The 14,314-nt window shown below is 39.7% G+C and overlaps 1 protein-coding gene across 2 annotated transcripts in view; it reads left to right on the forward strand.

Moving 5' to 3' along the window:
• Nucleotides 1-14,314, forward strand: part of sdccag8 (SHH signaling and ciliogenesis regulator sdccag8) — a 52,038-nt gene continuing 37,724 nt past the window's right edge. The window contains exons 1-13 of one of the 2 annotated variants that reach the window (XM_025897676.1): nt 1-153; nt 4,065-4,226; nt 5,319-5,404; nt 5,871-5,969; nt 6,084-6,209; nt 6,674-6,766; nt 7,033-7,097; nt 7,803-8,003; nt 9,264-9,402; nt 9,736-9,888; nt 10,267-10,401; nt 11,299-11,415; nt 12,377-12,519. In XM_025897676.1, the coding sequence (XP_025753461.1) occupies nt 4,175-4,226; nt 5,319-5,404; nt 5,871-5,969; nt 6,084-6,209; nt 6,674-6,766; nt 7,033-7,097; nt 7,803-8,003; nt 9,264-9,402; nt 9,736-9,888; nt 10,267-10,401; nt 11,299-11,415; nt 12,377-12,519 (1,409 nt within the window). In that variant the 5' untranslated portion in view covers nt 1-153; nt 4,065-4,174. Of the gene's footprint in view, nt 154-2,808; nt 3,101-4,064; nt 4,227-5,318; nt 5,405-5,870; nt 5,970-6,083; nt 6,210-6,673; nt 6,767-7,032; nt 7,098-7,802; nt 8,004-9,263; nt 9,403-9,735; nt 9,889-10,266; nt 10,402-11,298; nt 11,416-12,376; nt 12,520-14,314 lie in introns of those variants that run through there. The other variant, XM_003438302.5, reaches the window with a different exon arrangement.

The following is a 14,314-nucleotide window of genomic DNA, read 5'->3' on the forward strand; positions in this document are numbered from 1 at the left end:
TGTCTGTCTCTCTGTGTTATCTCTGTGTTAGCCCTGTGTCAGGCTGGCGACTTGTCCAGAGTGGACCCTGCCTCTCGCCCTAAGGTAGCTGGGAGCAGTGAGACGAGCAGACCAGGATATGGCTCTTCAGAACCAGAGGCATCTGCTAAAGAGGTGTGAATTTATGTTAATCCGAATAAAGAAAACCACTGCTACGTCACTGGCTATGTGTATAAAACCCGCAGTGCTAAAATAGACTAGCATTCAAATTTGTACTTTTTTAAACACCAGTGGATAGATTAATCTATAAGAAAGCAAGTAACTTGTAACTACAACTGTCAGATATAGATAGTGGAATGAAATGGTTACAGTAGCACTCTGTGCGGTAGTGAAAAAGGTAAGTCATTACCAGAACTTCCTTAAAAAGGCAGTGAAAGAGGAGCTTTGGTGCACTTGGAAGTTTAGTGACCTTTTAGTTGTAGCCTCTTTATCATGCAAATATCAAACTCTCAAATATGTAACCACAAGGATTATACAAGAAAAGTTTTCATCTTGACGTTTGTGGTATTTCACAAGACTCCAAAAAGCCCTGATTTACACAGGAAAAAAACAGCTGCCCAAACTCTGTGTTTAAGCTGTCATTAATAAAGTATGAATGAAAATGTCAAACCAAGATCGCTGCACAATGTCTGTTCATGAATGAATCTGACTCACTGCCTCTTCTTTTGAAAACTGACATGTCGCAAAACTCAAAAGTACAGCTGAAGCTCATTCGACAGGAAGTTATCTGCTGTTGTGCAATAGGAAGAGGGTGTATCCATGGTTACCTTTGTCTGACCCTTTCGTAACAGTAGCGAACAAAAGGCACGCCCATTCACCCGAACAGTATCACATAAACACCCACCAACTAAGTTTTTTTTTTTTGGCCCATTTAAAACTCTCAAGTACTGTAAAATTCCTGGAAATTGAGGCGGGATTCAGATTTGGGTTATAGAGTGAGGTGAAATACGCAGAGCACAGCGTGTTTGACTGATTATTAATACCATTCTCAGGCTCTTCATATAAACCATTAAAATTATAATTCAAGTAGTATATAAAGTACAGTTTGTACATGCCACATGAAGTATGATCTAACCCTGTTTATTTGGCATTCATAAGCTGAAAAAAAAAAACACAGATAGGGGAACACTTAAAGTGTTTGCTCATTCATTGGTCTTTAAAAGTAAATTAATAAGTTACCGATAAAATATCACAGGTGTAAAATTCACAGTATATACAGAGAAGTGTCAGTATCAGAATTGTCCTTCATATAAATGTGTTTTGTCCTAACCAGCCTGATTAATGGTAGCTTAAAATAAATGTTTCTAACTGAAAGCTAGATTTGTTCATTCAGATTTCCTCTGTGCTTTCAGCCACATCTCATGACTGTCATTCGTGAACAGGCTTAAACATGTTACTGTAAATATTCAAGTAAGTTTTGATTACCAGTAAAAATTTAAAACAACCACATACATGTGCTGTATTTACATTTCCTGTTATTAAAATGCTTAATGTGAATATAGCTGTGTTACATTTCACCCCCAATTACCTCATACATGACAAATGCAGTAAAGATATCTAAAAATGATCTTATTTTGGTTTACAGTTATATTAGAGTCCTTCATAAGCTACTTATTTTAATATAGGAAGTAAAAGTGTTACAGATGTACATCTGTGAAATTTCCACAGTTTCATAACCCAATGTCCTGTATTATAAAAGTAATTCCGAGTAATCCAACAAGCGATCTCACAGTTGTTAATCTTTATCATTAATCCTATCATTGTGTGTAAGTATGTGTATGCTTGTAGGAGTGCTCAACAGTGCGTCACTGGACTGTCTAGATGGCAATGATAAGAGAAGTGAAACCGATGGGCTACAGATCACAGCAAAACACCATGCAGCAGGTCATTAACCTTGTAGTTTCAGGTCTCTTAACTTTCCCTAAGGTGATTTTATCTGAACAAAATAAACTGCATTTAACTATTTTGGTTGTTTATATTTTCATCTACATCATAGTCTCCACTGCAGCAGTAATTTCCCCCACAGAGATGATTAAACGTTTTATTTTCTCACATCTAACAAGGGAGTTGTCTTAACATCACAACATATACTTAGTCATGTTTATATCTCTTTCTAAAAGAGCAATAAGGGATTCTTGCACTAATAGACAGCTCTAAAATGTTTGCATAACTGAGGCAGCTGTGGTTCAGGAGATAGAGTCGGTCGTCTGTCAACTGGAATATCATGTGTGAACTGGTTTGAGTCTCGGCCTCCAGTCTACATATTCAGTATCTTGGGCAAGATAGTGAACCCTAAGTTACCCCTGGTGCATCCACTAAATTGCGAGTGTGTCAATGTTGTGTTAAAAGTCCTTAGGTGTAGAAAAAATAGAAACTTATATGAATATGTGTGTGAATGAGGCTTCTAGTAAGAAAGTGCTATAAAGATACCAAACCATTTAAAACAAAACTCCCTATAATTACTGAGAAAATACATGAATGGACAATAAGAAATAAACGTATACTACTTTAAAATATGGAGTATTACTTGTATTTGGTGTTTATAAATACCAAGAAAGGTAGTTTAACATTAAGTGTTGCCTACTGGCGTCGATTAAAACATTTCTGTAATCTCACAACTGGGTTTAGGGAATTTAAAAAAAACAAACAAACAAAAAACGTTTAGCATTTGTATCATGACTACAAAAAACAACTACAATTCCCATCAGCTACGTGTGTTTACGGAAGCCTGACCCGTAAGCTAATGGTTGCCTCGTTTTGCTTTTAGGGTACAAGCTGATGTGATTTCTCGCAGGGGCGGTGACGTACAATCTAAAATTCACTACATAAAGGGAACTGTTCTCGTGAGATACTGGTTAATGAACTAAGCACACCTCCATTGGGATTTGACGACCGTTACGTCGTGCTCGATGTGATGGTTGTTGTTTTGGTTGTTGTACGTAGCCTAGCATATTTTCTTAGTTAACAGTGCGACTTAACGACCATTAAACATCCATGAAACCGACAGACTCGGATGAAGATGAAGCAGAGCACCCGAGCTCCATGCAGAAGGAGCTGAGACGTATGTTAATGTTTTGTCGTGCTACGTTTGCTAACCTGTTTGAATGGGCAGCTCAAGAGAGCGTCGTTTGATTGTTAGTTAGCTCATAGTAAGATGAAACCGACTTGGTGTCTTAAATTTATGCCGCCAGAGCCCAATAGAGCATTATCTCTAGAGGTATGTTACCGAAAATAACTATTATTGGTGGAAAAGTACAGGTGAAAGGCACATGTCAGCCACCTGTTGCTGCTGGGGCAGCAGATGAGGACACTTCACAGAACATAAGTGTCAATGCAATCTTAAACCAAAAGAAAACACAAGCTGACCGTAAAATGAAGCTTCAGATTCTGAATCCTGGCGCTCAAAGTGCAGCTAAAAAGGAGACATTATGATCTCATGTGAACTTGACCAGGGAAACTGCCCTTGCTGTCAGTGTACAGAAGTTTAACTACATATTTAATCCCCGAGATTTGTTAGCATGACTCTTTGGGCTGAAAGTATAAGAAGTAAATGTGTAAAATTGCAGAAATCTGAATTTTAATTACTTTGGTGTAGTATGAATGACCATGGAGGATGTCTTTATCAGTATGAAAACTTGTGAAAATACAATTAAAAGTCCCAGATTTCTGTTCTCCTTCTCCTTTCCAAAGCCATTTAGTGGGCCAGTTTGGAGCCTTTGCTGGGCCGATTCTGGACCCCGGGCCTAATGATTGGCACCACTGCTCTAAAGCTTTCATTTTAGGATGCCTGCCCTAGGAAAAATAAAAGCTTTGCATTATTTGGCTACTGACTGGCTAAAATAAATGGGTGAAATTGAGATTTTACAGCTTAGTTTTTGTGCAAGTGCCACCTGCTTACCTTCGTAAACACAACACTAGTGGTGTATTTGTTTGCTGTATAGACATGACTTTTTAGTTGTCTGTGCATTTCATCAAATAAATGATATACTGTGTTACACTGGCATCTATGTGTATGCTGAATTCAGAGCGGGCCAACCAAAGCATCCAGCATCTGAGCAGTGCTCTGCTGCAGCTGGACCCTGATGGAGATGAGGTGGAGAAGGTCAGAGGTGGTGATGAAGACCATTTTACAAGCATGGCCGAAGAGGACAAGGCTGCATGGAACCAAAAGTCACAGAGTGAAGCAGGTGACTGATTGAATACCTAGAAAGTTGATTCTGTTCACTTGCAAGCATTTCATTCCAAGAAACCTTACACCACTCAACTAACTTTTTCTGCTGACTGCAGGCTTTCTCAACCTTATAAACAGTATAGTTGCATAATGACGGAAATTGGCACAACTGACTAACAATGTGCAATGAGCTCAGTCCCGTGACTGTTAATATGCCAATTGTCATGAACACTGATCAGTGAGGAGTGGCTAAAATCATAGCATTGCAAGATTGTGAAAGATCTACTCTCAGGCCCCCTCCAGTGTTAAAAAAATGGTCACCCCTCTTTTTTACATAACCAAGTGTTCCTCCCAGCCCGGGATGCAAACTTCCTCACCATTGAAAGATTGGGCAGTACCTGTAGGTATAATTACATGCAGAGTCTTGGCTTGACAAACTGAATATTCTGTGTTGTCCCGTCTGCCAGTGGTTGTTTGGGTTCTCTGATAATGTATAATTTACTGCAGTCGTCTTAGCAGCTGCATATACTGTATTCCTGTGTCTGTGCTGGAGCACCCAATCATTGAGGTGGACCACTTTTTGACGGATTGTCTTTTGGTGTTGGAAACCACAGAGACATGGTGTTTTGAAAAAAGAAAAATGCATCTCAGCTGTTCTGATACTCCCGAAACATAAGAGATCAGATTGTTTCCTTAGGCAGCAGTTGTCCTTCTTCTCTCCTGGATCGCTCATAGCATTTTTCCCAGCTTTGACTAACCAACCTGGGATAACCACATTTTAATAAGGAGCTCTTTGATATGACGTTCTTTTGCTTCCCTGGCTGCTGTGTCCATTGGGATGGTGTTTGCTCTAAAACTAACCGCAATGGTGCTAAATTATGCACTTGTACTGCTTATAAGGCTGGGAAACGTGCAGTCAGCTGAGACAGAAGAAGTTACTTGGACAAGTGATGAAATGTTTCTGATTAGTTGTAATTCGGTTACCTGATATAACTCAGCCCTTATAGTGGGGTATCGTGAGATTTCCCCTCTCACAGTCTTTTTACACAAAGTTTAAATAAAGTGTTTATGTGTTTGTGTACATACTTATTTTTTATGTCTTTTGTAGTTAATCAGCTGAAGAGCCTTCTGCTGAAGCAGGGCAGAGAAATTCCCACACCTGTCTCCCCTTCCAAGAAACAGTCTCCATCCAAGGTAGAATTAGCAGTTTTGCATGGTTTAACATTTAAATGCGTTAGATCTGACGAAGGCCTGTTACAGAACTAATACTCAGATTAGGAACCATTCTCCAGACTTGAATGTACCATGGTTTTTGTAGTTCACTAAAATTAAAGAAAAAACTAAAACTAGGTTTGAAAACTAAGTGAAATAAAATAAAAATAAACAGGGAAGGCCCTTAGTTTTAGTCTTTGTCATTCTAGCAAGCATCAGGACAGGAAGCCCTGTAAGTTTGTTAAAATTTGTCACAGACAAATACGACTCACTTTCTAATAATAAAAAAGTAAAATAAAAAAAATGTGCTAAAAGTGAAATGTGCAAAGCCACTTTGAAAACAAATGAAAGCTAAACTGAAATGAAATGAAATTAAAACTGACTTCACTTGCCACTCTTCTGTGTTTTGGCTTTTATTTTTTATTCTTCTTTCCCTTTTGCATGGCAGGAGGGGATGTCCAGTTTACCTGCCTTTCAGGATTTGGTTCCTGTATTTCACAAGTCAGAATACATCCAACATCTGGAAGCTGAGGTTAAATTCTGTAAGGTCTGTGTGCACAAATGTACGTGTGTGTGTGTGTGTGTGTGTGTGTGTGTCCTTCATTACCAGTGTGCTCATTTGAATGGATGTTAATCAGCTTCTCTGTTTGTGTGACTTCAGGAGGAGCTGCAGGGAATGAAACAACGGATCAGAGTAGTGGTGGTGGAAAATGAGAAGTTACGTTCAGAACTGAAAGCCAAAGCTGTGGATGAATCCTTAAAAGATTACACGATCCGAAACTCCACGGTAATTTGTGCGCGTGTGAAAATCATTGGTTTGATTTTTGTGATCGTGAAACCGGTAATGCATGTAACAATGAAGGCACGTATAGTACAAACATATAATGTGTGGAATAAAAAAGACTCTGAGGTTGCCTTATGGCTCAGTCACACTTAAATAAAAATAGGACGGTCATTTCTTTGCTGCTTTGACACTCCAGCTTTGACAACAGCAACTCAGGCTTTGAGGATGCAATGAGATTGCAAGCCCTTTGCATTAATCGTAGTCGTGCTATGGTCTGCAAACGCTGTTTTCCTATTATATTGTGACTGTTGCATTAGTCATTTTTCTCTGGACACTTTCAGTAGAGAGACACTAGAATATAAAGTTAATGTAGCCAAGTTTTTATAGTTCAACAGACTGAATTTAAGCATCATAAACGCATCTTTCAAATTAAAGATTTGGTCACCCGTTCCAATTTTTTTCCTCAGATGAACGAAGTCATCGACAACAGCCACATAGCCTCCGTTAGAGACCACATTGTGCAACAGAAAGATGAACACAACACATGGAAAAATGAGCTGGTAGGAAAGATGAGTCTCTACTGGTTGCCCTTCGGTTCTCTTTTACCTCAGTGTTCATCAGATTTTATGCGTCACAATAATGCACAACAGTCCCAGATTGTATTTTAAGATTTGTCTTTTGCTAATTTCCTCCAATAAAACTTTAACAGTAGAAACATTAATTCTGTTTTTTAGTACATTTATATAGGAAGCTGCTGCAATGTATTTAATTGCATCCAGTTATACACTGTGTTCCAAAGTTAGATTCAGATGTTTGTGCTCATCAGGAAAAACTGAAGGTGATCTACCAGGCCCAGATGGAAAGCTTGGAGGCGCAGGTCATCTCTCTCAGGTTAGTTCTTTGCGGCATCAAACGAGCAGAAACTCATCTGGGTCATTCCTTGAAGAAAAGGTCAGTTCCTCCCACTTGACGCCCCCAGAGTCTGCAGATTGTTTTTTGTTTAGTCACTTTAGTATTTTTAATGACACCCTGGAAAAAATGTTTATTTTGTACTAAATATTTTCCAAGTTAAAAGTGCAGAGGAGTTGGTTTAAAAACAAAATGCTCCTTTTTCCAAGTTATTATCTTCTAGCATTTTTGAGCTCAGCATAAAACGTTCAGGGCTGAGAAAGACATTTATGCTCTATTTAAAACTGCAACCAGATCAAGTGGACACCCACTCAGTGTCACAGTGCAAAACACAAAACGTTTTTGTTCAGCATGAGTTTTTCAATAACTAACTTTGAGCATCAACATATAGTTTCACTAGCCAAACTACTATTTGCTGTCAATGGTGTCACAGAAACATCAATTTCCGACCTGAATTTTTTTTTATCTGTCTTCTGGTAATTCACTGGAGAAAAATTTAAAAAGTCCATTTCTCATATGCTGGTCAAAATAAGTCATAGCTTACCTACATTTTTATACCAAGGCCATCTTCTATCCCTGATCCCCTCCGTTTTGAAACCTTAGTCATTTTTATCCCTAGTAAAGTCTGTAAAAATCAGTTATCTTTAATTCTTTTTTAGAACACTTTTCTCTCTCTCATATCTTCAGAAAGGATCTGTCAGTCAGTCAGAAGGAGTGCGAGGAGGTGAAGCTTCGCCTGAGACACAGAGAGAAGCAGGCCGCAGATGCACTGAAGGCTGATGGAGCTCCTCGTGTGGCAGGATTGTGCCTGAAGTGTGCACAGCACGAAGCTGTGTTGGCTGGGACTCACACAAACCTGCATGTCCAGGCTATTGACAGGCTCACAAAGTCAGTGGTAACAAATGCTTCCTGCAGAATCACTCACAAGTTAGCAGCAGCATACTGACTGTGTAAACCATAGCATTAGTTTAGAAGTAGTTAAGTGTACAGATTCTGCTTTTTTTTTTTCTTTTGAACTTTTATTGCCAAAAATAACAAGGCAATTCACATCAACAACACCTGAGACCAAATCTGCAGTATATAATGGTGAGGGTTATTCAAAAACTTAATTTAAAAGGAAAAACATATATACACATATACATATACATACATACATGCATACCAATACCTAAGCACAGATGTAACAATGTTAAGGCTTGAGTGTCCTTTCAAGATATTTTATAATTGGTCTCCATTTTTTTCTCAAAGGTTGGCACTTTTAGTTGTAGTTGAGCTGTTATCCGTTCCATCGTATAGACATGTCTAGTTTTCAGAAGCCACTGGGCAACTGTGGGTGTTTCTGGTTTGAGCCAGTGAATTGTTATCATTTTTCTTGCAATCATGAGGAGGAGATGTAGGAGAAAGTGCTGCTCATAGGAGAAACCATCAGGAAAGATATCCAACAAAAAGATCAGAGGATCCATTGGGAGGTTGACTGACAATATGTTTTGTATAATGTTCTTAACATCCATCCAGTACTGTTGTATGTAAACACAGTCCCAAAAGATATGCATCTGGTCCCCCACAAACCCACACCCTCTCCAACATTTATCACTGACACTACTTTTGGATAGAAAGGTTTTCAGTGGAGTTCGAAAAAATCTTAATTTAACCTTCCAGTCAAATTCCTTCCACATTTGACTACCCACCCCTCTGTGGCAGCCACAGCAGACACTCTCCCATGTGACATCATCCAACATTATATTGAGTTCCATTTCCCATTGTTGTTTTATATGATAGGTATTATCAGACATGTCAATCAGCAGTTTCTGGTAGATCAAAGACACTTGGTTTTTCAGTGTACCCGACTTTTCAAGCAGTTTTATAAAATGGTTTTCCAACCCGATTGGTTCTCTTCTAATATTGTCCCAATCTTTATGCTTTGTAATGTAGTCCCTTAACTGTAATTATCTATAATGGTCCCCTGGGGATAAAGCATATTTAGCCCTTAGCTGGGCAAAACTTTTAAGAGTATTCTTTTCAAACAGCTGATTGACTGTAATCAATCCTTTCTCCGCCCACCTCTCAAAACTCCGATCTGACAATGATGGAAGGAACTCAACATTTCCAGATTCTGCTTTTAATTCCTTTTTGTCTGATTTTTCTCAGAGAGCGGGATGAGTTACTGGTGGCTCTGCGTGCTGTGAGGACCAGTCAGCAAGAGACACAACAGAGGGAGTGGTCGGCCTGTCTCCAGGTCAAACAGGCTGTGGAGATGGCAGAGGAAGCAAACCTGCAGAAAGCTAGGGTCAGTGAAACATGCACACACAAAACTTTCCAGCTGACTGCCATCTTTGCTTATTATAGTTAATATTTAGAATACATTGCATTCTTTAATGCTCAGATTTACCTATTTATAAGCTACACACACTGTATACATATACAAGCTTATGGGAATACCACTATCATCATACGTCCACTAGAGGGTGCTTGAACATTGCCAGTAACTTGAAATCAAGGACATATTCAGCTTTCATGTTCTTCAACCTCAGTGTTGACTCACAACATCATTTTTTGTTTTCTTTGTTCTAGTAGAGCTGGTTATTACTCTGTTAACCCTTCTGTTTTTGTACACATGCAGGTGGAGGTGCAGTGCGAGCAGTTGTCCAGGGAGCTGGCTCGACAGAGAGAACAGCTCGACCGAGACGCACACGGTTTGCAGCAGAGACTGGCTGAGGCCAGAGAGGAGGGCCGAGCAGAGGCCCGCAAACAAAAAGAGGAGCTGACGAATATAGTTAGTCTTTCTTTTTCATGTACATGATTATTAGTCGCAGAGTTGGGAAATTCACAGAAGAAGTGGATTAGAGAAGAATGAGTCCGTTCATTTGCCTGTAAAATACTGTAAATAACTATATTAACAGACAAATAAAAATATACTCTTTTAATGAAACATTAAGTAGTAAAAAGTAGGAAATTGAATCATTGCTATTTGCTTTTGCAGTAGCTATTGCATATTTCTTGTACTTAGAGTTTGTCTGTTATGTTTTGTAATGATACCCTAAAAAAAATTAATAACGTGCAAGTGTTTGTATTTGCAGGACATTTTACTTGAGTTCTGAGTGACGCTGCAGTGAAATGGCCACAGAAATGGTGTACTGTGTTTGTCTGTCAGGTGTCTGGCCTTTCCCAGCATGTCGCTGAGTTGGAAGGACAGCTAGACAGAGCTCTCAGAGACAAGAGTTCACTGACCAGTCAGCTGGAGGACACTCTCCGCACACTTACCAGCCAGGAACAAGAAAACACAAAGGTATAGGATGCTGTTTGCGCAAGAAAACTTTGAGTCAGTATGTGTTCTCATTTCTTATTGATGGCATGATGAGCATTTCGAATAAACATGAGTCTAACTTTATCTGTAGAAGTATGGGATTGAAAAAGCAAAAAGCTCTTTTGTTGTTGTTTAAAAACGTAGAACTATTAATTTTAAGGACCCACATGCTTCACTATCTGCTTGCATTTAATTTCTAAATCCACTGGATGGCAGCAAAAGATAATCTATTCCAACTTTATATTCAGTTTTTGAACACGTAAATGCAAGAGCATATTTTTCTTTCATTAATATTTGTATTTATTTTGAACAATTCAAGAACACAAACAAAAACAAAAAGAAACCAAGTGACTCAAAAGAAAAGCGAACAGCAATCTGCTCCTCTCATTCGACACATGGCAATCCACAAGCTGAAAAAGACTTCAGAAAAAGACAAAGTGTGTGAGTTCACACAAAATTCAACCCTCATATTATTTTACAAATCTTATAAAAATAAAACTTAGTTTACAACAAACAGCTAGATTCAAATCTTTCTAATAATTCAAAGAGGTTCTCAGAACTTTTCAAATGTGTTTGTGTTTGTTTCTTCATCCTTCTAGGGGAAAATTAGAGATTAAACATCACAGTGCTTTTATATTTTTGGTGAAAGACTGAATTAGTAGGTGCTTTCAGGGATGGTGAAATGTGAAACTCTAGTCAAATACACGAGTGTGAAAACACTGGAAACAAGACAGTCTGATGATTTAGATGGGTGCTTTTCAAAGTAAGGATATGATAGGATAATAAAAAGAAAATCAATAAATGATGAAGCATTGAATGTGAAGTTATACTTGTTAATTAAAAGACCGTCTGTGTTTAACGAGGACTATTCATCTATAGGTATGTGTGGATCTGAGATATCAGCTCAGCCAGGCCGCGCTGAAGAAACAGGAGGCTGAACGAGAGCTCAGAGAGCTCAACGCCAAGACCAGCAGACAGATGGAAAAGGCAGCACAGGTATGTGCCGATGTATTGATTAGGTAGGATTTATTTGATTAATTTGATATTTGTTTAAGTCAGCTACTGACTCAGTATTTTGTAGAGTTGATTATTTCATAAACAGTCTTTATTTTTTTTAATTTTTTTTGAGGGTCTGCAATGAGCATAGCAAGCAAAATTAATATTGAAACTTAGATTTTCCAAATTATTTCAAGTTATTTGCACAAGCATCAATTATCCAAACTGTTAAAGGGATAGTTCACTCCAAAATCAATTTTTCATACTTTTCCTTCAGCCTTTAGTGATATTAAGCCATAGAGATTGTTTTGGTGTGAACTTTTCCGCTGTGGAAATGACTACCTTCTTTTATATAATACAATACAATATAATACAGCTAAATGGCATTTTCCTTGCCCCATGACATTGGCATTAACTTCTCTTTACAGAAGTCACGACTCAAAGTATTGGTAGTAGTTTGGGATAACTGTGTCATGATTTCTAGAAATATATTTTGTGTCTTTCAAATGTATTTCATGTGCTTTGAGCACCACAAGGCAAATGCCATTTAGCTCCTTTATTTTCTACAGAAGGCAGACATTTCTACATACCTCAGAAAACTGGACAAGATGCACCCAAACAATCTATACGAATAAATGGCATTAAAGGTTCTGATTGATCATTGGGTGAACTGTCCCTTTACATTTAAATAATGAATGCTGGATATTCTGTGTTGGGAAAATACACGTTATACTTTATTTAGAAAATGCATTGCTCTTATATGTCAAAATATTGCTTGACCAACTGAAATAAATTTCCATTTTGAGGTTCAGACGATCAAACCTGACGTCTTTTTCTTGTCCTGCTCAGTTTTTACATGTTATTGTAACCAGGCTTTAATGTTTTGTTCATCTGAGGGCACGAGGTGGGTTGTTGTGAAAGATTTCCTCACCTCCTCTCTTCTTCCATCTCTGCGGGACAGGAAGTGGAAAGGCTGAGCTCAGAGCTGGTTGGCTGTCGGCAGCATCTGGAGGCGGTCCAAAAGGACGGGAGCCAATGGCAGGCCGAAGCCCTGAGCCTAGCAGAACAGCTGGCAAATGCCCAGCGCCAACTGCACCTCACCAGGTAGTACCTAATCCTATTATACATGCCACCACACTCACACACACACAGTGCTCCCCTCTGTCCAGCTCCTGCCCAGCTCAGCCCAGTCCAGTCCAGTTCAGACCAGCACACCAACTGTACCGCACCAGGTAACAGCTAATCCTATTATACAAACCACACACACATAAACACACATGCGCGCCGCTGTGCCATGGTCCCGATACCAACTGGACCTCACTAGGTCACCTCTAATCCTGTTAAGCATGCCACAACATAATGCAACACAACACACACACACACACACTGCCCACTCTGTGCCACCAGGCCAGTGCCCAGCCCAGCAACAGCTCCAACAGAGCCAAAATGGCGCCTGAGCCTTTCTTCTGTCCCTGGCGCACACACACACACACACACGCGCACACACACACACAACAGTGCGGCTGATGGTCACTGGACAGCCTGGCCTCAGTGCCACCTGCCAGTGCCCTGCACCCGTCCTCACAACGGGCACTACCGGCACCCCTCCATTATCTTTCTATCTATTTTTGCACCATTCTGTCCTTTTTTTCCAGTGTCTCTATATCAAGACCTCTGATATTCTTTATGATTTCATCCCACCTATTTGCCATAGATTCATATTTACTACCACCCGCCCTTTCGTCCTTAGCTGGCCTTTCTGTCTCCTCTTTAATTGAAACTAATCTCCCCATAACGTTATCCTATCGTCGTCCTCCCTTTGACATTATTCTTTCTTTTCTTTCTTACTACAGTCTTGTCTTTTTCTTCCCTCTGTCCCTCCTGTCATCCTCTGGCTGCTTTTCCCTTCCACACCATTCACCGCCAAGGCCACGCCAGCCAATGCCAGCCGCTCAGGGCACTCTCTCACCCCCGCTGCCCACAGCCGAGGTGTTTGAGATGGGCACAGATGTGGCGGCGGTGCCCCGTGGTGCTGGAGGCTGCGGGATGCAAGTTTGTGCAATCTAAGTGTGTATATGTGTGTCTGGTTTAAGTGTGTGTGTCCACTGCTGCTTCTGGCTCTGATCTGTGTTTAAGTGTGTTTGTCTGTCAGCTGGCCAGCATTTACACACTGGTTTCATGACTGGCTGCTGTGTTTTTTTTTTTTTTTAGTTTTTTTTTTTTTAAGGATGATGTAATGAGCGTGTGTGCGTGCGTGCACATGTGTGTGCATTTTGCAGCCAGCTGTGGAGACTGACATGCATATTAATGTGGCTACATGATGACTTTGACCTGTACTAGAGGAGCTACTGGACGAAACCATTTTACTGCCATGTGTGCGCCTGTATGTGCATGAGAGAGTTTATAGTTTTATCTGTCCTCAGTTGCATACTAGATGTTTGACAGCTGTTGACTTGGCTGAGCATGTAGCCATTCAGATTCAATTTTGGTCATTAGCAGTGAAAACCACTTCTGATAGAGATTTAATGTCTGCTTCTTCTTTTTTTTTTTTTTTCAACAGTTTTAGATGACAAGAAGTCTTAATTTTTTGCACACAGTAACACCTTTAGTCACATTTAAAGGCAAAAGAGTATAAGAGTATAAAAATGATTAATACCCATAACCGCCCCTGGTTTTAAGCTTGGATGGTTCCATAGTGCGGTGGTTTGCACATTTTTCTGACAGCTGAAAGATTCCTGGTTTGACGCTGAAAGGAGACACAATGAAACCTGTGGAGCTACCTGCTATGACGACTCTCCCGTGAATAAGGCAGCAGCTGAAAGGTGCTTTTTGTAGCAGCTGGCTGACAGTTGATTTCCACTTCTGCCGTAAATCTTTGTTGAATCTACAATGTAACCAA

Source organism: Oreochromis niloticus, linkage group LG13 (genome assembly GCF_001858045.2).
Source record: "Oreochromis niloticus isolate F11D_XX linkage group LG13, O_niloticus_UMD_NMBU, whole genome shotgun sequence".
Classification (NCBI taxonomy): Eukaryota; Metazoa; Chordata; class Actinopteri; order Cichliformes; family Cichlidae; genus Oreochromis; species Oreochromis niloticus.